General features: G+C 43.4%; 1 protein-coding gene across 2 annotated transcripts in view; it reads left to right on the plus strand.

Annotated features, from left to right (window-relative positions):
* Positions 1-27,214, plus strand: part of TSHZ2 (teashirt zinc finger homeobox 2) — a 515,416-nt gene that overhangs the window by 270,860 nt on the left and 217,342 nt on the right. Inside the window, exon 2 of one of the 2 annotated variants that reach the window (XM_033186765.1) lies at positions 11,287-14,229. In XM_033186765.1, coding sequence (XP_033042656.1) covers positions 11,287-14,229 — 2,943 coding nt within the window. Of the gene's footprint in view, positions 1-11,286; positions 14,357-27,214 lie in introns of both variants that reach the window. The other variant, XM_033186764.1, reaches the window with a different exon arrangement.

A 27,214-nucleotide genomic window follows, 5' to 3' on the forward strand; every position in this document is an offset into this window, starting at 1 on the left:
AATCACTCATTCACTTATGAGTCCAATCATTGATTTTCTTATTCATATATCCAACAAATACTTGAACAAGGTGAGCTGGGTATAGCAATGGGATACAGTGGTGAACAAGATAGATTTGACCTGCCCTCAGGGAGCTTACAGTCTTATCTAGAGGACAATCAAGTACATAGTAAGTACAATTGCAAACTGAAATAAGGTAAACAAAAGAAAAATGGGGGGCTGAGATAGAAAATAACTTTGGTTGTTGGTAATTTCGGAGGAGTAAGTGGGGAGGGTACAGTGATCAGAGATGACCCATCCGACGAAGGGCATTGGAGCTGAAACTAAAAGAACAAGACTAAAAGGAAAGACTTAGATATAGGAAAAGGGGGAATCTTGTATACAGGGGGAATGGAATTTCAAGGGCCTTAAAGAAGGCAAGAATTTGATGAGTTTGGGGAACAAGGGGAAGAATTTTGACTTTCAAATCCTAAGCAAAATGGACAGTGATGAGGTGGGTCTGAGATGGAAACTGGGCAGGTCATTGCACTCTATGAGTCATCCCTGCATGCATGTTCAAGTATATGCTGAGCAGTACTTGACAGAAATGTTGATGAAGAGATGAAAGCATATCATAAAAGCTTAAGCTGAAAGTTCTCCCCAATCCTTTGATTCGATCAGATTGTATCGTGATGGAAACACGGCTCAACTCCTAAGTGTGAGGAATAGAAATGGTTCCCCTCAAGCCTGTAATCCCAGCACTTTGGGAGGCCGAGACGGGCGGATCACGAGGTCAGGAGATCGAGACCATCCTGGCTAACACGGTGAAACCCCGTCTCTACTAAAAATACAAAAACTAGCCGGGCGAGGTGGCGGGCGCCTGTAGTCCCAGCTACTCGGGAGGCTGAGGCAGGAGAATGGCGTGAACCCGGGAGGCGGAGCTTGCAGTGAGCTGAGATCCGGCCACTGCACTCCAGTCCGGGCGACAGAGCGAGACTCCGCCTCAAAAAAAAAAAAAGAAATGGTTCCCATACAGTGTGGTCCTCATAGCAGGCTAGTAACAATGACTGTGCTGGTGGAGAGTCCAACATGAAGAAGAAGACCTTGGAAGGTCAAGCATCTGAGCCATTTAAGGATACCAAGGCCAGGAAGCCCTTTCCTGAATGAGAAATTGGCCCAATGACACGAAAATTCTTTCCACCTCAGGCTTCTGTGATTCTTCTAGAGACAGCAAAGACTTTTCACCAGAAAATTGAAGTCCAGCCTGCCTTTCTGACAGTGCCAGTGTAGTTTTTCTAAGAGGACAGTGGGTTTCTCTCTTTCTTTTCTTTTCTTTCCTTCCTTCCTTCCTTCCTTCCTCTCTCTCTCTCTCTCTTTCTTTCTTTCTTTCTTTCGAAGTAGTCACAGTCATGAACTTAGCAAAAGAAGCAGGTTAAAATTTGTCCATTGTTGGCTAATGCAGTTAGACGTTTTCGAGAAAAGGCAGTGAGAACTGGTCATTATCCATTATCTGCATGAAATATTTCAGAGAGAGAAGCAGCATTTGCCAAAAAAAAGAAAAGATGTTTGACTTCAAGCCAGGCAAAAAGGAAACAAGATCACCTTCTAGCTCTGTGGGATGGCTGTGCTAATGATGTTATTTCAAGTAAAATTAGAATATATGTCTGAAAAAATACAGATGGTGCAGCAGCTTCGTATACTTTCTGAAGGTCGTTTTGGACAATGATTCACTGTCCCTTTTCTTGGAAAAGGAAAAAAAAAAAAAAAAACCTCTCCAGTCTTGGAAGGAACTATGTGTGTGTGTGTGTGTGTGTGTGTGTGTGTTTATATATCCTTATGCGGAATAAATGTATAGAAAATAAGCATGCATGCCTTGCTGAAAATACTTGTTACCACTTGAAAACTCAACAACTAAAAACCTTAATTTAGTGGGAAAGTCTCAGTTCTATTGTGTAGTTTCTTTGTTCCTGTTTTGTTTCACTTTGTTTTCTCCTCTGTTCCTGATTTGTGACTCTCTGGGTGTAAGGATAATGTAAGGATAATGATTTCTAAACTGGAGCTACCAAAAAGCTTATAAAGTGGTCCCCTTCTCACCCTTCTCCATGAATATTTTCTCACTCTGCTTTTTTAAATTGTCACCAAGACGTGTCGCAATAATAATATACGCTGGACTGAAATTCTAGGTAGCTGAATATAAAGCATTTTTCTTGGAGACCTTCTGCTTTAAACATTTGTCACCTCTCTCAATGCAAAGCCCGAGGCCTCTAACAAAGACCTTTTTTCTCAGATGGTGGGTTGCTTTATTTCTTGAGGATTGCAGACATTACCATTATGGGTAATGACCTAATAACTTGCTATTTGATGTTTGTACATCACTTCTACGGAAGTTCCCGGCACACATACCACTGGCTTCTTGTACAAGTGATTTAATATTAAATAACAAACCCCAAACTGGAGGAAGCTCTTTTCTTATGCATTCTTATGCATGACACATAAACAAAGCTGGTTCTTATCTATTGTGAATACCATCTAAAAGCTGTTGGCTTGGAATAAGATTTAGGGATAACAAAGAATGCCAGATTCAACTGATTTCAGCCATCTGTGGGTTCAGGTTGAAGATCAGATGTACAGAGGTTGGAAAGTGCCTAGAACCAGGGCTGAGAAGTTGGAAGGTAGCCCTGCATTCTTGGTATTTCACATACTTTATCACATGCAATACTCTAAAGCATCTTAAGAAGTAGATACTATTATATTCCTATTTTATAGATGAGGAAGCTGTGCCTTTGAAAGTTTCAGTAATTTTCCCAAGATGACATCACGCAGTAAACCAAGGTCTGCCTGATCCCAAGGCTGAGGGGCCATCTTATCTACCCTGTTAACTGATCAGTTCTTGAATCAGCAATTTATTTCTCTCTTGGTTGGTGTTTTCCAGTATAAACTGGGAGCAACCATCTAAGCCATAGGCATTTAGTCTTTTGGTATCTGGAGGGGACATGGGCTGAAATTCTTCAAAGTTGTATTATCTTTTCACAAAGCTGGTTCCCACATACATTGGCGAACATAGGCATAGAGAAGTAGATTGCTAAATATCTCTCTACTAATTAACAGTTTTGCAATGTACATCCAAACTTCTTAAACTTTCTGGAGCATAGGAATCCTGTAGGGACCTTGTTAAATGATTTCTATTCTACAGACTTGGGGTGGGGCTGAGAGCCTGCATTTCTAACAAGCTCGCAGGTGATGCTGACACCATTCGTCAACCCTACGTGAATAGTGTGGGTTTACAATACACTTCCTCTTTGGTCCTGATAGGACCCTTTCAGTCAGTCAGGCTTGGGATGGTCACTCCTATCTGAGGTTGACAGATGAAGAAATAGGTCAAAGAGCTGATAGGAGAGAGAACCAGAAAAGCACACCAGATTCTCTAACCCCTGGTTCCTGTGGTTCAGAGGTTGCAGATGGTTGGGTCTCAGATGTATTTAGTTTTGTCCACATGGTTTGTCCCAAATGAAATACCTGGCATTCCTAGACTCCATGAAAGTCCTTCAGTAGCAGCTGTGCTTTTTTTTTTTTTTTTTTTTTTTTTTTTTTACAGAGTCTTGCTCTCTTGGACAGGCTGGAATGCAGTGGCGTGATCTCGGCTCTCTGCAACCTCTGCCTCCCGTGTTCAAGAGATTCTCCTGCCACTCAGCCTCCCAAGTAGCTGAAATTACAGGCATGCACTACCACACCCGGCTAATTTTTTGTATTTTTAATAGAGATGAGGTTTCACCACATTGGCCAGGCTTGTCTCAAACTCCTGACCTCATGTGATCCGCCCACTTCTGCCTCCCAAAGTACTGGGATTACAGGCGTGAGCCACTGCACCTGGTCCACTGTGCTTTTGATGTGCCATAAACTTTCCTGTTACTCACAGCCCTTGGTGTCCTCTAGCCAAGTGTCCAGTCTAGCTGAGTATCCATGATTCCTTACCTTCACAACTGAAAACTTATTTTCCTCCACCTGGCCTGCTTTGCCCATTTTCATTACCTGCCTGCCTTCAGTAATGTGTGACCTTTTCATCACCTCTGTCTCCATAACCTCAGCATCCAACTTCTCTCCATAACTCACCTCTCTACTTGCCTTGGCCTTAGAAGACCCACAGTGACGAAAGTCCCAGTGAAACTCCACTAAAGTGTCTTGCATGTGGTAACTGCAGAATAAATATTTCTTGATTGAATGAATAAGCAGATGAACCACAAAGGGATGACAGAGTATCCACTTCCCCTGACTTCAAGTAGCTTAGCCGTTTTTTTGCTGATGACCGAGATGTGGAGAAACTCACAAAATGTGATTAGAAAACGTTTTACAGTCCAAAGAGCTGTAACGATGGCCCAAGAAAGAAGCAACAAGCATATGTTAAGTGTTCAGACAGACCCCACCTGGTATGCATGTGTGGTACATGTAAAACATTCCAATTAACCAAACCATCTTCAGGAAATTGAAAAAAAGAGAGAGAGATTATTGTTTTGACGACCACCAGAAACCTCCCCATTTATCTTCGCAAGTACTGATGGGTTCAGGATGGCCCCCTATCACTGTACCCACGCCATCTCCAGCAGTCCTTTAAACAAAGAATTCTATTTGTTTGGTTCTGACATTCAGACAGAGGAGGGAGTAAACTCTTCTCTCTCGATCCGTATATATCAGTAATACTTATGTTATATGTGGCATGCCAGGGATAAAAATCCACACACCACAAATTTTATGTTTCTTTTTGAACATTTTTCTGTTCAAAAAGAATGCATGAACGTAGATAACTTCTCCAGCCAGCAAACACCCTGGGCCCTGGCCTGTGGTACCTGGATTCTCTGTAAATGAAATCTGTGCTCAGGAATGGTGCCAGGATCCCACAGCTCTCTAGACTTCCTCTCTCCTGAAACAAACAGCAGAGGGATCCCTCCCTATGGCCCTCCGAGAGGCCCTCACTCCAGGCCTAGCTACCCTTGAGAATAGCTCAACTTCCTTGAACACTGAATCCTGTATCTCTTTACTCAGCCTGCCAACATGCATGCCAATTAGTGCCAATAATAATATACATATTAACAGACTTTTAGACCACAGTCACCAAAACACTAGAGACACATGACAGGGAGCTCTTATTCCGAGTCATCATTTTTTGTAGCTACTGGGTACACGCTGAGAAATTCTCGCGATCTCCTCATTGACGTCTGCCTTGAACCCTGTGGCATCTTCCTGTGACTTTAAACAGTCATTTAGTGCAGTAGATTGGCGAAAATGATCCTGTCACCATCGGATATGTTTTTAAATGAGGTCTTGGTTGAATTCTGGTTTAGTTTTTAAAAATCAACCTTCTTGAGTTTTTAACTGTTCTTATGTTATAACGGTTCCACTTCTACTGCCATTTCTAAAACTGTCAGTGTTTTTACTGTAAACAGTACTGTGGACTTACAAGGTGACTACAGAAATGTATGCCCAGCAAAAGTCTGGTATCTAACACCATACCACCCATGAATTATTTTGCAGAATTTCATTTAAATCATTCTGACTAGAGGTTTGGAAACAATTGAGGTAGTACATTTTTTAAAATAATTGTTTTCCTCTTGTTGTTGTTGTTTTTTGGGACAGGATCTTGCTCTGTCACCCAGACTGCAGTGCAGTGGCGTGATCACAGCTCACTGCAGCCTCAACCTTCTGGGCTCAAGTGATCCTCCCACCTCAACCACCCGAGTAGCTGGGACCATAGACATGCACCATTATGCCTGGCTATTTTTTAAAATTTTTTTTGTAGAAATGGTCTTGCTATTTTGCACAAGCTGGTCTCCAATTCCTGGGCTTATGTAATCCTCATGCCTCAGTTTCCCACAAGTACTGAGATTACAGGTGTGAGCCACCATGCCCAGCCATTAACCTTTCATATGAAAGAAAATTTCTGTAGGAAGAAAATAAAATATAAGGATTTATCTGTAATTTTTACCCACATACTATTAGGGTAAAACAAATGCAGCATATAAAATATTCTTCTCCAATAATATTTATTCTTTTTTAAATGAAGAATTCAGGGGAAGACTACTGTAATATGTATGTCTGCTAATACATGTATAATGTTGTTTATAGTAGACCAGCTAATGGACTTTATCCATGATAAAATTAGTCCATACTTTCAAAGTTCCCATGTGTGAATCTTTGTTGAATCAAAGTCTGTTCACATTAAAAGCATAGATTCTGATGCTTTTGTGGTCCTGTTGCTTATTTGCAGCCTTTATACTTAGGAGTGTAAATCCACAGCTCAAAGAAGTTGGACAGCAAGGAAGTTGGTAGCTGGGTTGTTCTGAAAAGATGATTTATGGTGATGCTCTGGTTTTATTTTATTTCATTTCATTTCATTTCATTTCAGACAGAGTCTCACTCTGTTGCCCAGGCTGGAGTGCAGTGGCACAATCTCAGCTCCTTACAACCTCCATCTCCCACTTCATGTGATTCTCCTGCCTCAGTTTCCCGAGTAGCTGGGGTTACAAGCATGCGCCACCACACCTGGCCAATTTTCTTTTCTTTTTTTTTTTTTAGTAGAAACTGGGTTTCACCATGTTGGCCAGGCTGGTCTCAAACTCCTGACCTCGGATGATCCGCCCGCCTCAGCCTCCCAAAATGCTGGGATTACAAGTGTGAGCCTCGGCACACAGCTCTGGTTTTATTATTGAGTGAAGTTGATTATTATGATTGTAATTCACATCGATCTACATGGGCTGCAGGTGGGGAGCTCTTTACCCACCAGAAGTACCAATTGCACTGCTGAGGAACGGATCCAGAGTTTGCAGCTGAAATAAACCTTTTTACTGTATAATCTATTCATTCATTCATTCAAATAGTTTGCCGACATCACTCTGTGCCAGGATGTGAACTGAGCACTGGGGAGGAGCATTCTGACTGCATGGGGATAGATATTCTAACTTTACATACCGTATAAGAAGACATCAATCAATAAACAAATGGGCTTATTTCAGAGTCTGGTAAGTGCTCCAGGGATTTCAGGCAGTAGGGTGATGTGATGGATAGTTACACAGAGCAGGGGAGACATCAGGAAAGGCCTCACTGAGAAGAGCCCAGCAGAGCTGAGACTTGATGGAACCCCCTATGTGATGGTGCAGAAGAATTTTTTGGTCAGAAAAATCTGCAAAGGCAGAAAGCCTCAGTCAGGAGAAGGATTGGTGGGCTCAAGGAAGAGCAAGTAGGCTACTGTTTCCTAGGCAAGAAGAGCAGGCCATGGGTGCTGAGAGAGGAGCAGGGAGGTTGGCCAAGGACACATCCTGCAGGCTCTTGTAGACCATGCTAAGGGTTGAGATTTTATAGTAAGCGCAACAGAAAGACACTGCAGGAGTTAAAACAGAGGGACGTCATGACCTAATCCCTTTTACGAAGAATCTTCTAGCAGTTCACTGAAGAGCAGACTCTGGGAAGTAGAAGCAGGAAGCTCATTGTCCAACCTAGGCGACAATATGGTGGCCCAGGCTAGAGCAGTGGCCATGGAGTGGGAGAAAAATGGTCTCTTGAGTCAGTAGTTCAGTCAAAGAATGGACCAGATTTGCTCTTGAATCAGTTGTTCCAGGAATGGGGACATCTCATGTGGGCGGAGTCACGCTGGGGAAATGGATGAAACTGGAAATTTAGGTTGGAAAAGGAAATTTTTGCCACTATGAAGTTTGATCTTCCACTCCCAATCAACAAGGAAGTTCTATAGAGAACAGTTCTTTCGTCCTGTGCTTTGGCATAACTGTGATAGTTTCATTAAATAAGTGTTCGTAAGAATAAACTTGCCACTCATCCACTTATACTAAGACTTACACATGATGCAATCTTATTAAACAAGTCATCAATAGAGAGAGAGACTGATATTCATTATTCATCCAGATCACCCCTGTTCTGGCTGCTTTTCCTCTCTTGCCCCAACTGCTGGTGGCAAACAAAATCACTTAAGTCAAATGAACAGTTTTAGATGTATAATATTGAAATGTGTTTTTAAAAAAAACTCCTTGGAACCCTCAGCCATTGTTAAAATACACTCACTTTGACAGATGTTTGGCACTTTTTGTATGAGGCTTTTCAATGCCTTACCTTATCCAGTGCATGAGATTTAGTCTGCTCTGCAGAGGAAAACAGACAAAAAGGGTCTCTCAGCACGAGTTACTCTTCTGTAAAGGTTATAGTAAACATGTCAATGCCTAATTAAGCAGAAAATTTTATCTGTATTGTGGGGGAGGCGTTTGCTGTCTCTGACTTTTCTTCTGCGGAATCCATTTAGAAGGACAAAGTAGATTGTGAGGTTGAGCTGGTCCGGAAAGCTCTGCTTCCAAATGTCAGTGAAAAAAAAAAGAACACTTCTTTTCTCCTAGTTTGAAAATGACTGTATTGGATGGGCAGAGTGTGTGTGTGTGTGTGTACGCATGGGCGCAAGCATTAGAGTGCATGTATGTATATTTCATCAACGTACACACAAAATAACACGAATTACTTCCCAGCTTCTTGCTAAATGTCAGGCACGGTGCTAGGCACTGAAAATACTGAGATGAATGAAACCCAGAAACGCCCTTAGCCAATTGTGATGACAGAAAGTCCTCATCGCCACCAAACCCCCAAATTTCTTTACTTGCTTCTTGGTTGCTGTGATTACATGAGCCGTAGGTGGGGTCACCATGTGTCTTAGCCTGGACCATCCTGCTGAATACCTATTGACCCAGTATATGTTCCAGATTAATAGCATTCGCTTCATTCTCAAAGTGACCCTATTTGATTGATGAAATTTGTCTGATTCCCTGATGTATTTTACTTGGCTCAGGAACAACTTATTTTACCAGTTGTTATTTAGTGTATTAATTTTGTAACAGAGACTTTCTCCTTGAATGGTATACCTATTTTTTGCAAACACACAAGTTAATCCAGGAAAAAGAAAATGGTATGATACCAACAGGAATAATCTAATTCGGCCCTATGGTCATTTTAAACTACAGTTTTCCTGCAAGTTGTGACCGCTTATTAATGGTTTTTGGACTAGATTGAGTAGTTGTTGTTTCTTCAAACCAATTTTTGAGACTAGAGACCAGTAATGCCAATTTAATAAAAAATCCACCTGTCAATTTGCTAGGAAGGTAAAACACACCACACCAATAGCAGGAAAATAACTAACACAACCATAAAACTCATGGCTAGACTGAATTTATACATTTCATCTTGTTTTATGGTATTCTGTCACTAAAATCATGGGCTCTTTTCTCCAGTTTTCCCCTCTGATGTGGTTATCTATTTAGTAACATTTCAATGAAATTCCACTGCTTAACCCTTAGCCTTTGGGTCTCCTCAAAGGGTCCCTCTTCATTAGGTTGGCGATGCAAAGACAGCAGCATCTCCTGTGTTCAGGCATTCTCCCATCAGGCAGACCTAGGTGTATGTCCTCACTCTGCAATGCTAGCTGTGTGGCCTTGGGTGAATGTCCTTACCTTAAAGCCTCAGTTTCCCCCTCTGTGAAATGAAAATAATAGTGGCCACTTCATGCAGATATTAGACAAAATGAAAGAATGCATTTGCAGTGTTTAGTTTACTTCCTAGGAGACAGTAATTGCTCAATAAATATTCTTTATCTTCAGCAGCAGTGGCAGCCTTTGGAGTTACTGCTTTATCCTAGCAAGCCGCCTTCTCTTCTAATTCTTTGTGCCTGCCTCGCTGGACGGCCCTCCAGTGCATGGCCACTCCTTTTCCAAGCTTTGTCTTTAGTGACTGGAAATAACAGAGCCTGCTCTAAGGTTTTCCGCAAGTCACTACCTGCTACAGATAGAGGAGATAGAAGTTCATTAAAAAAAAAATTGCATTAAGATCATGCAGGCCTCGCAAACCTAAAACTGGATCTCCTTTTCTTTGGGACTTCTTTGGTTGCATTTTATCTGCATGGTTCTGAAAAGGCCAGGTGAAGAAAATGAGCCCATAGGCATAATGTCACATTCCCCATCTCCATTGATGGATATTTGCCCATTAATTCCCTTTGCACCGGCTCGCTCATGTCTTCATTTTCCCTATGCAATTACTGGTCCTAAATCCTTTCAGAGAAGGGAAAGCATGCATCCCCAATAGCATTTTGCATCTACAAATCAAATATATAATTGGCATCTCATGACGGGTACCCACAAATCACAGTGCATTTGAAATTACAGGCACAAGATCGAGAGGGCATTCTCAACCTTATCTGGAAAGGTCTTCATAAACCTGTTTTAGAATAATAAGACAGTCGCCAAATCTCCCATTCTAGCACCATTTGCGATTATTTTAAAGTCATTATATTTGCTGAGCTTATATAATTTTTCAACGATCAATAGATTTTATTTGCATACCCCATAATCTCTCTTCCTGCTGTGTGATTCTCTACATATAAAAATGTTATAGCAAAAAGACAGTGGCTATCAAAAAATATAATGGCTGTGCACCCAAATGACTTCTGAGCACTCAAAAATGATTTATTTATGTGGTTATATGCCAATATATACAAGTGCCTTGGTAAACTTTACCATCTAAATGCCAAGAGTCAAGTCTTAGTCCCCTTATGAGCCAACATTCTTCCCTGTAGAGGTATGACTTTAATGGGATATGAATTTCAATCCAGATTTCCTAAAAATCATACACATGAATTTTTTATTTATTTTTATTTTTTTTTATTTTTTTATTTTTTTTTTGAGACGGAGTCTTGCTCAGTCGCCCAGGCTGGAGTGCAGTGGCTGGATCTCAGCTCACTGCAAGCTCCGCATCCCGGGTTTACGCCATTCTCCTGCCTCAGCCTCCGGAGTAGCTGGGACTACAAGGCGCCCGCCACCTCGCCCGGCTAGTTTTTTGTATTTTTTAGTAGAGACGGGGTTTCACCGTGTTAGCCAGGATGGTCTCGATCTCCTGACCTCGTGATTCACCCGTCTCGGCCTCCCAAAGTGCTGGGATTACAGGCTTGAGCCACCGCGCCCGGCCATACACATGAATTTAGCAACTATCCCACTACAGGAATATTAGAAAGATATTTCTCAAACCTGAAAATTATTAACTTGGGACCCTAGGCATTTATAAAGAATGATGACTCCTGCCAATTAAAAAAAAAAAAGCAGTAGATGGCACGAAAAACTCAATTTGGCTTTTCCTGTGTCCACTGCTCACAGTGCATAAAAGTGTAGATCAAATCACTGTTCAGTTCGGCATGGGAAGCACTTGGTCTATGTAAGGAAATTGGAATGGAATATGGAGCCTGTTACTGTCGTTTCATCGCTGCTTCTTCTCTTGCAGGCTACGCCCAGGAGGAACAGCTGAAAGAAGAGGAGGAAATAAAAGAAGAAGAGGAAGAGGAGGACAGCGGGTCAGTAGCTCAACTGCAGGGTGGCAATGACACAGGGACGGACGAGGAGCTAGAAACGGGCCCAGAGCAAAAAGGCTGCTTCAGTTACCAGAACTCTCCGGGAAGTCATTTGTCCAATCAGGATGCCGAGAATGAGTCTCTGCTGAGCGACGCCAGTGATCAGGTGTCGGACATCAAGAGTGTCTGCGGCCGAGATGCCTCGGACAAGAAAGCAAACACTCACGTCAAGCTTCCAAACGAAGCACACAACTGCATGGATAAAATGACTGCTGTCTACGCCAACATCCTGTCGGATTCCTACTGGTCAGGCCTGGGCCTGGGCTTCAAGCTGTCCAGTAGTGAGAGGCGGAACTGTGACACCCGAAACGGCAGCAACAAGAGTGATTTTGACTGGCACCAAGACGCTCTGTCCAAAAGCCTGCAGCAGAACTTGCCTTCTAGGTCCGTCTCCAAACCCAGCCTGTTCAGCTCGGTGCAGTTGTACCGGCAGAGCAGCAAGATGTGCGGGACTGTGTTCACAGGGGCCAGCAGATTCCGGTGCCGACAGTGCAGCGCGGCCTATGACACCCTAGTCGAGTTGACTGTGCACATGAATGAAACGGGCCACTATCAAGATGACAACCGCAAAAAGGACAAGCTCAGACCCACAAGCTATTCAAAGCCCCGGAAAAGGGCTTTCCAGGATATGGACAAGGAGGATGCTCAAAAGGTTCTGAAATGTATGTTTTGTGGCGACTCCTTCGATTCCCTCCAAGATTTGAGCGTCCACATGATTAAAACAAAACATTACCAAAAAGTGCCTTTGAAGGAGCCAGTCCCAACCATTTCCTCGAAAATGGTCACCCCGGCGAAAAAACGCGTTTTTGATGTCAATCGGCCGTGTTCCCCCGATTCAACCACAGGATCTTTTGCAGATTCTTTTTCTCAGAAGAACGCCAACTTGCAGTTGTCCTCCAACAACCGCTATGGCTACCAAAATGGAGCCAGCTACACCTGGCAGTTTGAGGCCTGCAAGTCCCAGATCTTAAAGTGCATGGAGTGTGGGAGCTCCCATGACACCTTGCAGCAGCTCACCACCCACATGATGGTCACAGGTCACTTTCTCAAGGTCACCAGCTCTGCCTCCAAGAAAGGGAAGCAGCTGGTATTAGACCCGCTAGCAGTGGAGAAAATGCAGTCGTTGTCGGAGGCCCCAAACAGTGATTCTCTGGCTCCCAAGCCATCCAGTAACTCAGTATCAGATTGTACAGCCTCTACAACTGAGCTAAAGAAAGAGAGTAAAAAAGAAAGGCCAGAGGAAACCAGCAAGGATGAGAAAGTCGTGAAAAGTGAGGACTATGATGATTCTCTACAAAAACCTTTAGACCCTACAATCAAATATCAATACCTAAGGGAGGAGGACTTGGAAGATGGCTCAAAGGGTGGAGGTGACATTTTGAAATCTTTGGAAAATACTGTCACCACAGCCATCAACAAAGCCCAAAACGGGGCCCCCAGCTGGAGTGCCTACCCCAGCATCCACGCAGCCTACCAGCTGTCTGAGGGCACCAAGCCGCCTTTGCCTATGGGATCCCAGGTACTGCAGATCCGGCCTAATCTCACCAACAAGCTGAGGCCCATTGCACCAAAGTGGAAAATGATGCCACTCGTTTCTGTGCCCACACACCTGGCCCCTTACACTCAAATCAAGAAGGAGTCAGAAGACAAAGATGAAGCCGTGAAGGAGTGTGGGAAAGAAAGTCCCCATGAAGAGGCCTCACCTTTCAGCCACAGTGAGGGCGATTCTTTCCGCAAAAGCGAAACGCCTCCAGAAGCCAAAAAGACTGAGCTGGGTTCCCTGAAGGAGGAGGACAAGCTGATGAAAGAGGGCAGCGAGAAGGAGAAACCCCAGCCCCTGGAGCCTACGTCTGCTCTGAGCAACGGGTGCGCCCTCGCCAACCACGCCCCGGCCCTGCCATGCATCAACCCACTCAGCGCCCTGCAGTCCGTCCTGAACAATCACCTGGGCAAAGCCACGGAGCCCTTGCGCTCACCTTCCTGCTCCAGCCCAAGTTCAAGCACAATCTCCATGTTCCACAAGTCCAATCTCAGTGTCATGGACAAGCCGGTCTTGAGTCCCACCTCCACAAGGCCAGCCAGCGTGTCCAGGCGCTACCTGTTTGAGAACAGCGATCAGCCCATCGACCTGACCAAGTCCAAAAGCAAGAAAGCTGAGTCCTCGCAAGCACAATCCTGTATGTCCCCACCTCAGAAGCACGCTCTGTCTGACATCGCTGACATGGTGAAAGTCCTCCCCAAAGCCACCACCCCAAAGCCAGCCTCCTCTTCCAGGATCCCTCCCATGAAGCTGGAAATGGATGTCAGACGCTTTGAGGATGTCTCCAGTGAAGTCTCAACTTTGCATAAAAGAAAAGGCCGGCAGTCCAACTGGAATCCTCAGCATCTTCTGATTCTACAAGCCCAGTTTGCCTCAAGCCTCTTCCAGACATCAGAGGGCAAATACCTGCTGTCTGATCTGGGCCCACAAGAGCGTATGCAAATCTCGAAGTTTACGGGACTCTCAATGACCACTATCAGTCACTGGCTGGCCAACGTCAAGTACCAGCTTAGGAAAACGGGCGGGACAAAATTTCTAAAAAACATGGACAAAGGCCACCCCATCTTTTATTGCAGTGACTGTGCCTCCCAGTTCAGAACCCCTTCTACCTACATCAGTCACTTAGAATCTCACCTGGGTTTCCAAATGAAGGACATGACTCGCTTGTCAGTGGACCAGCAAAGCAAGGTGGAGCAAGAGATCTCCCGGGTATCGTCGGCTCAGAGGTCTCCGGAAACAATAGCTGTCGAAGAGGACACAGACTCTAAATTCAAGTGTAAGTTGTGCTGTCGGACATTTGTGAGCAAACATGCAGTAAAACTCCACCTAAGCAAAACGCACAGCAAGTCACCCGAACACCATTCACAGTTTGTAACAGACGTGGATGAAGAATAGCTCTGCAGGTATGAGTTTGCTCCGAGGCGTTGCGACTAGCCTGGTGAGGAGCTTCTTACAGGGAGATGGGTCTGCTTAGAGGCAGCTAGTGTCTCCCAATGCCAAGCAGGGTAGTAGCTTGCTTGAGTAGGATTTATTTTTATGAAAGACCAGAACATGAAAACTAAGTCCTAATCATTCTCTCAAGTCCTCCAGTCTAGAGCTGGGAACTAGAATAAAATGGGTTTAGAGAGATAAAGTTCACAGATTACTACTGCTTTTTCTAGAACTTCATCACCCATAATCCTGAATTACCCAAGGCAAGCTCAAGTGTCCAGCCAAGGCTATCTTTCATTTTAATTATTAGATACTAACTTCTGTCGCCATTCCATTTCACCACTCTACCTTTCCATAGCAATGCCAATGACTTATAAGGTGACAAAAAGGTGAGCAACGGAAGAAAGATTGGAGAGTGCTAGATGTAGTTACTATATAGAGATTCTTTAATCAACTCATGAATAGCTTGAAGTGGTCTTTAGGATTGTTACTTGTAATTAATGCTTTTTGCAGTTTACTTTTTAGCCATTGCCACCTTCCACCCTCTTCCCTTTGGTTATTTTCTACATTACGTGTCCTATGAATAAGCATGTGCCCTAAACAGGTTGGTAGAAAAATATTCTTCTTCGCAAAACATTGAGATGAAAAGAGAGGAAGCTTATTTTCTTCTTTCATCTTTTGGTTGTCTTGTGGATAGGCCAATATTAGAGCCCACCTTTAACAAAGATAGAGGCAATGTGTGACCTTGAGATTTCATTTCACATAAAGAAACAAATGGCTTTCTGTATACTTAATGTGCATGGAGTCCCACAGCTTGAAGATTATTTGCATCAGGTATCATAGAAGTTCCGTGCCTTATATAGTCATCCATGCCCAGACCATTTGTATCATTTTTAGGAAACAGGGCAGAGACCAAGGTCAAATACCCGGGCAGATTAGTTTCACCAGCCATTTTCAAATTGAGTATAAGCAAGGCTGAGTCTTAACAAATCTCTTTCATTTGCCTATTTGTGTTTTCTGTACTTCCTTTTCTCTCCCTTCCAGCACGATGCCCCCACACACTAAGAGCCCTCCTATGTGTTCACGTGTTCCTCCACCTTCGGCCATTCCCCAAGACAGGAACCCAACCTGAACTAAACCTTCCGCACTGACCAATCCAGTTTATGTCATGCTAAGTTACAGATTTGCTCCTAAGGAATTAGCTCTTAATTAATGCACAATCAAATATGAAAAACTAATAACATATAATCGCTCACCACCCCCTATTGTCAGAGCATTGGTTTATAAACAGAAGACTTTCAGAACAAGCTAGAAAGGTAAGACACCAGGAGAGTTCCAGGTAGAGAGCGGTATTTACATGGCAGGGCTTTGGGCTCGCCTCACATCAGACAGAGAGGTTTACTGAGTGTGAGGATGACCAAGATGAAATAAAAAGTTCAAATATCCGACCTGGGGCTTTCCCCTGAGTGAGGAGATCTAGGCTTCTGATGGAGAGGAGTCCTCCTATAACTCTAATTGCTATCTGGTCCCAAATGAAGACTATCTTTTTGGTTTGCATGTTTTTATCATGATGATTAAATGTGTTATTGGCAGATTCTTCTCATTCTTTCCAAGCATGATTTGTTCAGCTCACGAAATTGAAAGAAAAGCCAAAATGCATCCATTGAATTCACACCTGAGCTTGGGGCTTGACAGCGTCCTATTTATTTGCTAGATAACATTTTAAATCTTATATAACTTGCCATTATGTTTTCCTGGTTCTTTAAAAAAAAAAAAGTGGGGGAGGGGGGAGCGGGTGGCACATACACAGAATACCTAGAGAGAAGAAAGATATTTCAAATCCAATAGTGGTGGATTGAAACCACGGTGAAGAGGACAAATAGGTAATATTTATTTGTACTATAACAAAGACCACTTTTCCGCCTGTTAGGTTTGTAATCTTTTTTAGAAAATTAATATAATTGCCAAAACATTGTGATATGTAGATAGGAAGAGGGAAGGGAAAAAAAAAGCTTGATCCATCGTCAGTCAGAATCTGGAATGTATGATACCTGTTCTAGGGATTCAAAGGTAAACCAATAATTTGGAAAAACATATACAAAAGGTACTTACAAATCTGTTAAATACATAGATAAGATAGCCATTTTGGCACCTCCCTGCGTTTGTACAGGATGAGTATATCTAATTTGGACCCCAAAAGCATCGTATTAGTGTTTTCATTATACAAAACCAAAGCTCCATCTTTACAAGCACCATTAGGCTGTGGTTCTGAGAGGACTGAAGAAAAACAGGTTTGAGTGTTTGGGACTCACTCAGAGCTATGGGCATGTACGTATGTTTTGTAAACAGAAAAGATGGTACAGGTACTGGCTGTGTTTGTGTTCATCCTAATAATACTCCTATCTGCCTGAAGGTTTCCCCCATCTGTACAAAGGTCGATTCTTGGTGCTTTGGTCATCTTAGAAAAAAATGCCTCCACCCCCAGGGTCCTCTTTTAGAACAACATTTATGCAATACCTTGCCCATTGCTTCGAATGATGCATGTAAGGTTTGTAAATGGTCATGAAATGACATCAGTTGTTGTCTGGAACTCTCATCTTAGTTGTAATGCATGATAGCACAAATTGTGCAAAATAACATGATCTTTTAGAAAGTAGGATCAAGATTTCATGGAAAATTTGAGAGCTTTAACCTATCTATGTGCTCTGAAACACACAACTTTTGATCTGAATTTTCTTTCCTTTATCAGCTATATCTTAAATCCTGCAAAATGCTCTGCCAAATATTAAATGCAACATTTCATTAAAAATTCATTAGAAAATATTAAGTGTGCATCTCTATTTTAGGACATAAGTAATCTAGAATAATTTCAATAGGTATTTGTATATATTTTTAAAAGACACATGCTCTTGACTAATAGAAATTAAACTGAGAGCAAATCAATGAGTCTGAAATGCATAAAGGCTTGAAATTATAGTCATTACTGTGTAATATAGTGTACAAGTTTAACAGCACACCTAGCCTTGAAATTGTTGGCAGGAAAGTATTCTAGTCCAATGAGCTGCCACTTCTGTTGTGGGCGGCTTGATAAAAACACATGTTCAGGGTGAAAAGCGTGTAAGGTTGCCAGACAAAATACAGAATGGATGTCCAGTTAAATTTATATTTCAGATAAGTGATAAATATGTTTTGAATGTAAGTCTGGCCCAAATATTGCATGGGCCATACTTATATTTTAAAAGTATTCATTATTTATCAGAATTCAAATTTAACTGGGCATCCTGTATTTTTATTAGCTAAATCTGGCAATCTTAACAGCATAGATAATATGGCAATTGGGAAGAATAAAACAGTCTGGACAAATTAATGTCTATTAATGGCATCAACCATTCCTTCCTCCATTAAATAAATATTCCTCCCTTTCATCCTCTTTTCCCTCCTTTGTTCCTTCATTCCTTTCTCTTTCCCTTCTTTTCTTCCTTCCTTTTTTCTTTCCTTCCTTCTTTTCTTCCTTCCCTGCATTACTTTCATCCTTCAACAAATATTGGCTGTGCTTTTACTATGCACTGGACTCTATTATATTTAACAATGGAAGTATAATAGTGAAGAAGCAGTTCTACCAATTATAATAGCAAAATGTGCCAGGCCTTGCAGCAAGCACTTTGCAAACATTATTTTACTTTATTCTCACAAACAGCCCTACGAAGTAAGGTTGATTCACTCATGATAGGGAGGAGAAAATGGAGGCAGAGAAATTCTGCCTGAATTCCCCAAGGTCCTGCAATCTCTGAGCCTCACTCATTCATTATGACATATCTAGAAAGTCATCGTTCCACAGCAAGCACTGTGCTAATTCCCAGGGAGTAAGCCATAACCAGGACAAGAGTCTGCCTTTGAGGCTAGTGGCAGACAAATAGATGAAAAACTCTAGGGGAAATGCTGAAAGGAGCACACAGGAGGTGGCTCTGCCTGGTTCTGGGGAAGCCAGGATGAGGAACAGAGGTCTCAGAGGCAGTGTTTGGAAAAGACTGCTGGGTTTCAACCCCAATTCACCCGCTTTCATGAAGACATGCCCCACTTCTACATCTATATGATGTGGACATAATATCCTTCTCGTAGGAAAGTTGTGAGAATTAAATGTATGTAATTATTTTCCTTAAAGCCCGTAGTAGGTTTACAAGAAAAGCACATAGTAGGTCTATAAGAAAAGCAAATTCTAGGCAGAGCCGCTGCATGCTCTTACCATGCTCTGTAGCCTCACCTGCAGCATAGAGAACTCGCAGCAACTTCTTAACTCTAACTAATTAATAATCCTCCAAAACCTCAACCTGCTCTTTGATTCAGAAAACAATGACAGTGAAACTATCATTGACTGGCCTCTTTTTATAACTCAGGCGTAATTATTCATATTATCCTCATTTTGCAGAGAGGTAAACCAAAGCTCCAAGAGTTTCATGATTTGTCCAAGAGCATAAAACTAAGCCTGGAGGCAGGATTCGAACCCAGGACTTTCCAATGCTCATCAACTTTCTCCTGCTCCTTAGTTTCCTCCTCCTTGCCTGATGGTTTCTAGGCAATACTAATGGCCAGATGTGCCTCCAACAGCCCAGAGAAAAAGCTGTAAAATGTGGCCTAAAAGTTGAGAGGAGAAAGGGCACTTTCCTGGGTCTTTTGGAGGCTCCAGCTATCAAACATTGCAACTCAGGGGCCCAGGACTGACCTGCAGGGTGAAGCAGAACATCCTTGTTCTCTTTCTTTTAATGCTCTTGTTCAATCAGGTAATTATACATTTGCCATATGGTGTCTAACCAAGAAATGACCCAAATTCCAGTGAAAATATATATACCTAAGATTAAAAAAGAACATCCTCATTCTGACCCTTGGGAATTCATTTTAGGGAGACGAAATGAGAACTGAGAAACAGGGTCAAGTACAAGACTGTAGCATCTCTCAAGCAGCAAGAAACCAATGCATCGTCTTCCTTAACATTTGCATTTTTTCAAAAGGATCTGGCTTAACTCTGTGTACGTATCTCAGCCTCCATTGCACCTTCCCCCTCATTTGGACTTTTGAATGCTCAATCCTGACGTGTATAATTTGGTGCTTTAATATAGAGTAACATTATTTTTCATTTACTCCAATCTGCCATCAGTATCATCTTTTCATTTAACCAGATGCAATTCTTTTTTCTTTTGCTAAATTGAAAATCCATGAGCGACAGGGAGTGCAATGTTTTAATTAGCTCATATTTTTTATATGGATTTATGTCTTTAAAATACATTTGTGTAATTCTTCAGCTAAATTAAAAACGTCTTTCTGTGAAAGTGAGGAGGGGAAAATAAAGAGCTAAATTGTGTCATTAGCTTAGGTGGTTGCAGAGGAGGAGCAGAATCTAGTGGAGGTTCACACGGTTGCCAGAGCTGCTTCCTGTGAGGCTTTTGAACTTGCCCTTCCTGCAGAGAAGTCTTTCTCCATAAAGACCTCTCAAAAAATGGCTTGGGGAGGATTTTTTTTTTTTTTAAGGCCTCTAGTAAGTAAACAAGCAGTTACCTTCACTGAGCTAATTTGAAACTCAACCTGCCGCCAAACAAACAGAGAAAAAGAAGTCATAATGATAAACAGTTTTCCCTGCATTTCTCTTTGTCTTTTTTTTTTTTAACTATCAAGTTTAAAGCTTTCCATGATGCTTTTTTCTACTTTCTAGGAGACAAGTGACATTCTGTGGTAAATGGGAGAAAAAGCCATGCAGAACTGAAATCTCTCTAACGCATTGACACTAACTTGCCCTCTATTGTTGGAAATGAGCAGGCGTTCATGATTGTTCATCAAACGGCTCCTAATGCAGTTAAAGCATTCAGCTATAATTTCTCCTTGCATTTATAATTACTGTCATAGACTGCACACCTCGGTGAGCAGATTAAAGCTATAAACTATTTAGCCTCGGCTCTAAGACGAGGAACTTGATTTGTCTGGCAGGAGTTATTTGTTAGGGAGCTTGACACTTCACATAAAAATGACTCAACTTGATGAAGAACAATGCAGTTTTAGCAATGCGGGGATTTTAAATCAGTCATGACGCCACGCCCTGCAAGAATCGCAGGGCAGTTTGTTAAATGATATGTAGGCCAGGGAGATAAGGGAATGTGTTAAGGGTACCAAAATAGAAGAGGATTTGGTGTGCAGTTGCCTTCTTTCCTGACTCTCTCCTGGAAGATCAGGAGTTTGTTGAAAATCAGTGCATGTCATGTTCTCCTATTAAATCCAGTGTAAATGACATGTGAGGCTCACCTGGAGGGGAAAGGGATACCAGCAGCCACAGGTACATGTCACATTTGGGGGTTTTACAGAACTCTGTGTGGCTGTTGAGCACATTCACCTCCAGAAGCCCAAGAAGCCAGGAGTGGAAGGCAAATGGGTGTTTGGTTTGGTTTGTTTCCTGGAACGTGTTCGTGTGTTTCTTTGGGTATTTATTTATTTGTTTACTTGCAGGAGGCACAGAATATATTTAGGCACAGAAGGTGTTTCCATGGGGCTGATTCTATACCTTTTATCTGTGACAATAAACAAAAAACAGATACTTTCCAACTCAGACATCTTCTAATTGTTGTGACCAAGAGCTTTTTCTCAATGAATTTTGGGCAAATTTGACTTGCCACGGAATCATCTCCCACCTACCCCTACTTCATAGCCATCAATAAACACAAATTTACCTTAAAACTGGCATTCAGCATCAAGACTGTTGAATGGTTATTTGCAGCCAACAGTGGATACCAGTTCCCAAATATTGGGGATCATGAAGACAAGTGCTCCCAGGGCTGGGCGGTGACCTGGAGGACCCTAGCATGCCGAGGACCCTAGCATGCCGGCAGGGACAGTCACAGGGAAGCAAGGAAGCCTTGCACAGCACCAGTGGTTTCCAAAGAAGTAGCAAATCCAGATCTTTGTGGGAGCTCCCCAGTGTTGTAGTCAAGACTTTTTTTTATGGATGTGGTTTGGTTTGGTTTGGGTTTTAGTTTGTTTTGTTGTTTTTGTTCTGAACACCCTTCAAGCCAAACAAAGTATATCAGAGACCAGATTCAACTCCTAGGCTGCTGGTTTGCAGCCCCTGGATCTGGTGGCAGGTCAGGTGGAGACACTGGCCCTGTTTCTCGGTGGTCTTTGTCCCCTCTCCCTCAAGGTAACCCCGCTAGGGCTTTGGGCTCTTACATGAATGCCGCTTGTCCCCATCTCAGAAGATACTGGGCTGTTCTTTAGGAAACTCTACTTCCTTCTTCTGAAGATTTCATCAAGTTGCTGCTACTCAGAGGAGAGGGGCAGGCTGGGCTCCCCTGGAGAGGAACCAGCCATTCAGGCTTACCCAGGACTTGGCCAGAAGGGTTCCAGGGATTTGAGACTGAAACCAGAAAATTCCAGACAAACCAGGCGAGTTGGTCACCCTGCTCTCCTAATATACTCTGGTTTCTTTTCAGATTATATAAATCTTTTGTCTTCTACTGATACATCTCTTGCCTTAGGGCACAATACTCACTGCTGGCATAGCTTGCGAAATGGTGTGTGTTCTCGACTCCTTAGGATATGTAGTCCATGCTGTTACCCAGCACATTTGACGTATGGTATTTGTCTAATCCTCACAGCAAAACTGCAAAGTAAATATTATACCCATTTTAGAGCTGAGAAAGCTGAGGCTCAGAGAAGGTGTTTCAGATGCCCAAGACCCACAGCAGCAGGTGGCAGAGCTGAGACTCCAGGCCAGAGCCGTCAGAATTGGAACACAGGGTTCCTTACACAGCACTGGGCAGCCAGTGCTCAACTTCAGTGTACGTGGAACAGACACTGTTTCAAAGTATGGTGCCTTTAAAGCGCACAGTCTTAGCGAGCTGATTTTTGAACATGTGTAACGGTGCCTCAGCTGTATTTGCTGCAAAGAGTGGAATCTTCTTGCATGCCAAAACCCCCAGCCCAAAGGATGTATGTCCAGAGTGAGCAAGTGTTTCTAAAGTTTCACCAACTTCAGCCCAAATATATGCTCTTGCAAGCTACCCAGCACTCGTGCCAGTAGGCAAAGGACTATGGCTAAAGGAGATTTTGTTCAATGAAGTTAGCCTTCAAGTTATTACTCTGTGATATGTGTAGTTTTTTTTTTATACAAAGCTTCTCCCTTTATTTACTCAGGTGCTCTACAGGGAGCACTCACTGTAGGCTAGGAGCTGGCATTCCTGTCAGGGAGATGGACAGACAAAAAGTGTCATAATGATGGAAAACAAGGCAGTGTGGAGGGCCAGAGGGCACTATGGCCTGCCGGTTTACAAGGAGCTCAGAGAAGGTCTCATAGGGAGGGTCTGTTTATGTTGAGACTGGCCAAGCAGCACTTAGAGGGGTTCCCAGGAAGCGGTAAGAGTACCTGCTCCTCTCCAAGCACTGAAGGCAAGAGCAGGCCTGGTGGATCTAAAGATGTATCAAGGGTCGGGGGAGACACAGCTCGGGGAGCAAGGGGACAGCATTGAAAATGAAAGCTGGAGAAAGAGGCCAGGGCCAGAGCATTCAGGGGTGGGGGAGATGGGGAGAAATAAGGCCTAGAGAGGTTCAGTGACTTACCCCAGGCCACACAGCTAACAGACGTCACACATCCAAAGAAAGTTCCAGTGAGAACATTCAAATGCATTGAGCCAGACAGGGAAGGTGCACTTTGGGAGCTTGGAAGATTCTAAATTTCAGATTTTCAATGCCAGAAAGGCTGAGACAAGGGAGAGACTGGCAAGCATGCGAGAGGCTTGAGAGGTGTTGGAGGTGAGCAGGGACAGGGTGAGGGTGCAGCAAGTCATGGCAGGGGAGTTAGGAAGGAGGAAAGGAGGTCTGGTGGCTGACAGGTACAACACAGGGGAAGCTGCTGTTTCTTTCCTCCTCCAGCCCCGCAGCATTAACCCGCTCTGTGGGGGCTCAGCCCACCTCTATGAGCTGGTCTTTCCTTTTCTGTTGTGTAATAGGCGCATGGCAGTAAATGCCACCTCCCTGGCTCCTTCGGGGAGGCCCCACGGCTTGATTATTCCTGAGAATTGGCGACATTCTGTGGCTGCTCCTTGTGGGGGAGGCACAGGTCTGGCCCACCTGTTGATTTTTGTTCACTTCTTGCTGTCACTTTTGAAAGAGAGGAAGGTTTTACATACACATAAGTGATTAATTTTGTTCTTTCTTATTCTGAACGTCCCACACATCAGCAGAAAACCAGAAAGACTTCTTCAGGACAGAGAAGCACAGGAGAGCAATCTAAGAGAAATGTGTTTTCCCTTTCTCCCTCCCTCCCTTCTTTTCTTTCTTTTTACCAATGTTTATCAGACACTTCTTACAGACACTGAGACTACAACAGGGAAATATACGAGCTCCCTGCCCTTGGGAAGCTTAGAGTCTGACCCTCCACTTTAGACTGAGGCTCGAGAGAAGCTATTTGGCCACAGCTACACCAATTTTACCTGCAGTGGGATAAGATCTAAAAGTTAGACTTCCTGGGTTTTATGGGAACACCAAGGAGGAACATCTAATCCAGGATAGGGGTCAGGGGTGGAGGAGGACACAGGGAGTCCGGGAGGGGTTCCTGCATGGGAGCCCCGATTCTGAGACTTGCAAGATGAGCAGAAAGAAGTCAGGAGAAGAGAGATGAAGGAGGGACACAGCATGGAAAGAGAACAGCAGAAAAGGAAATCTCCTGGAAACAAAAAGAGATTCAATTTGTGCGCTCTACCCCACGCCCAGAAACTGTTTTCTCATTTTCACCAATTTGACATAAATAACTGTACACTCAAGTTCTGACAAGGCTGGACCCCCGTGTTTTCACCCCTCCACTTAGAGGATCACTTTCTAGTTCAAGGCAACACAGTTTGTTCTCTCAATGCACCTATGTACTCTCACCTCAAATAAGAAACCATTTACTTTGGATTTTCCAAAATACCAAAAATCTCATTGTCCCATCATTGCTACTAGTAAGAATACTATGACTATAATAATAGTTAGTTGTATCCTTCATAAATCCAAAAGTATTTGTGTGCATGTACTTTATCTCAAGCCCTATACAAGGCTCTAGGGATAGAGTGGAATCACAAACAATGACACTTCTTGGCCTTGTGGAGTTCTAGTCTAGCAGGGGAGGCTCATCGATGAGTTTTTTTTGTTTGTTTGTTTTTTGTTTTTTGTTTTTTTGAGATGCAGCCTCACTCTGTCGCGCAGGCTGGAGAGCAGTGGCACGATCTCGGCTCACTGCAACCTTTGCCTCCCTGGTTCAAGCAATTCTCCTGCCTCAGCCTACTGAGTAGCTGAGCTTACAGGCGTCGCCACCCCGATCGGCTAATTTTCTGTGTTTTTAGTAGAGAAGGGGTTTCACCATGTTGGCCAGGCTGATCTTGATCTCCTGACCTCAGGTGATTTGCCCACCTTGGCCTCCCAAAGTGCCGGGATTACAGGTATGAGTAATCACCCGGCCTCGATGATGATTATATGACCACACAGGTGAACGTTGATAGCACTGGTAGGAGTACCACCTATGAGGCTGCAAGGGAAACAAAGTCTCTAGCAGGGGCTTTGACCTGGCACAGAGATCAGAGTAGGCCTTGAGGGAAGATGGGAAGGGCCTCAGTGCTAGTGAGCTGAAACAGGAAGTGTGTTCCAGGCAGAGGGAAGAGCCTGTGTTGAGGTTCCGAGGCCAGTGAGAAGAGGGACAAGTATAGGTGCCTGAAAGAAAGTCAGTGAGGGGAAGGGAGAGGGAGAGCACAGGTGATGTGAAATGAGGCTCCAGTGATGCAGTTTCTCTTAATATTTCAGCCTGTGCTCAGATCCTTAAAGGCGCTATTCACGTCTTTCATTAGTCTCACAGGATGGGTGATAGTCATTCATTTTACATAAGAGGAAACTGAGGCCTAGAAATAATGAAAAGCCCCAGCCTCACAGTCCATGGCAGAAAGAGAATGGGAGTCTAGCTTAGACCCTACACATGTGTTCCTTCTACCACATGACTCCTGTAGTCACGTCATCCCCTGCCTGTACCTACAAAGGGCTGTTTAAAGATGCCCAGTAGATGTTAGATGCTTGCAATAGTCAAGGTCAGAAACTCACAAACACTGAGCAAATAAAACTAAGTAAGGAATAAATGAGTGCTGACATACTCATCAACACTGATATTTATTGAATGCCTCATATGTGCTAAGCTCAAGCTAAGCACTTTTCGTGTAGTATCCTTCTTAATTCTTGCAACAACTTTTTGAAATAGGCGTTTTTATTACTATTCCCCCTGTGCTGCTGAGAAAACTGGAGCTTTAAGAGCTCAAGTGATTGTCCAAGTTCACGCAGCTGGTGAGGGTTGAAGGTGGGACTCAAACTCCCAGCCAGAGCCTGAATCTTCACCCTCCCTGGACTGCTTCCAGTGAAGCAAAGCAAAGCGAAGTCCATGGAGACTCAGTGTGTGAGGGAGTTGGCTTGGCCACTTGGGGATGGAGTATTCGGAGGCCTTTTTGGGAGAAAGTGTGGATTTGAACTGAAGAATTGTATAAAAAAGGCAGGGGGCGGGCATTTGGAAGTCCTTTAGTCAAAAACACCCATGTTGGAGCCTCCAATACATTATATGTTCCATGCAGAATATGAAAGAAGTTTGTGCAAGATACAGACCCAAACTGAAATAGTTACTATTCATTTTGTGTCACGTCAGCGAAGATGGTAACCAATTAAGGAATGGGGGTGGATCTTTATAATTGAGAAATTCAGATGTTCTGAACTTTGGGGCTCGGGATAACCTACAAATCCAGACATGGGCCGAGATGTGGCAATATGAGGCAAGACCTCAAGCAGGAGGAGGAAAGACTGCCTATCCAGGCAATAATGTGACTTAGAAACAGGATCCGAGTACCACTTCATGGCTAAGCATGTGCGGGATGGAAACTGTCTTCCTGGGTTTATATCTTGATAAGTCTTGGGGTAGGCCTCAAAGGCTGCATCTTCAGTATAAATACAAACGTGAATGAACAACAAATGGTGGTTATTTTAAAGATCTATCTTGGATGGCTATTTAATTTCGCTAAACCCCAGGTTGCGCACCTGTTGACTGGAACAAAGAATTGTCCCTTCTCCATGAGGCCATGGTGAGGAGTTTAACCCCACATTGTCCACAAAGACCACTTAAATTATGGTAGATGCTCAGCAAATCTGAGCTGTTATTTTTATCACAATTGTCAGAGATCACGTCAGGCTTCGGGGTCGGACACACCTGGGTTCAAATCCCAGTAGGGCCACTTACTGTTGGAGCCGGAGCAAGTCAGTTATTCTCCCTGAGGGTCAGTTTTCTCATCACTAAAATTCCAGCTATTAATACTCATCTTTCAGTGATGCTGTGAGGACTTAAACATAATACATGTTTAGATTGCTGAAGGAAGCCGGCACAGATTGGATGGCAGTGAATGTCCTTGAAGCCCTCTGTCTGCTGCCTTAGTTTGTGTTGCGGATTAGGTCAGATAGTGCACAGGGATGGGGGGTGTCGGCGTGGATCTGGCACACAGAGCAAGTACCTGAGGAACTGCTTTCCTCTCGATTCCCTTCCCCCGACCCCCAGCCCTTGATCACCTACTTTAAAGAAAAAAACCCTTTCATTTACTTAGGGTTTAAATTAAGATGTGAAACGGATGGTGCCACTTTATTTGAAGGAATAAAGAGAGATTGTAAGTATAGATTTATCTAAAACAGCTCTGGGAGGGGTTGGGGGGATAAAAGATATGTCCCTGAGAAAAAATGGAATGTAGCATTAAACCGCATTTCCTCCCCTCCGACTTTCCCATTCTCTTCCTGCCACCAGCCAC

This window comes from Trachypithecus francoisi, unplaced genomic scaffold, assembly GCF_009764315.1.
Source record: "Trachypithecus francoisi isolate TF-2019V2 unplaced genomic scaffold, Tfra_2.0 Lachesis_group21, whole genome shotgun sequence".
NCBI lineage: Eukaryota > Metazoa > Chordata > Mammalia > Primates > Cercopithecidae > Trachypithecus > Trachypithecus francoisi.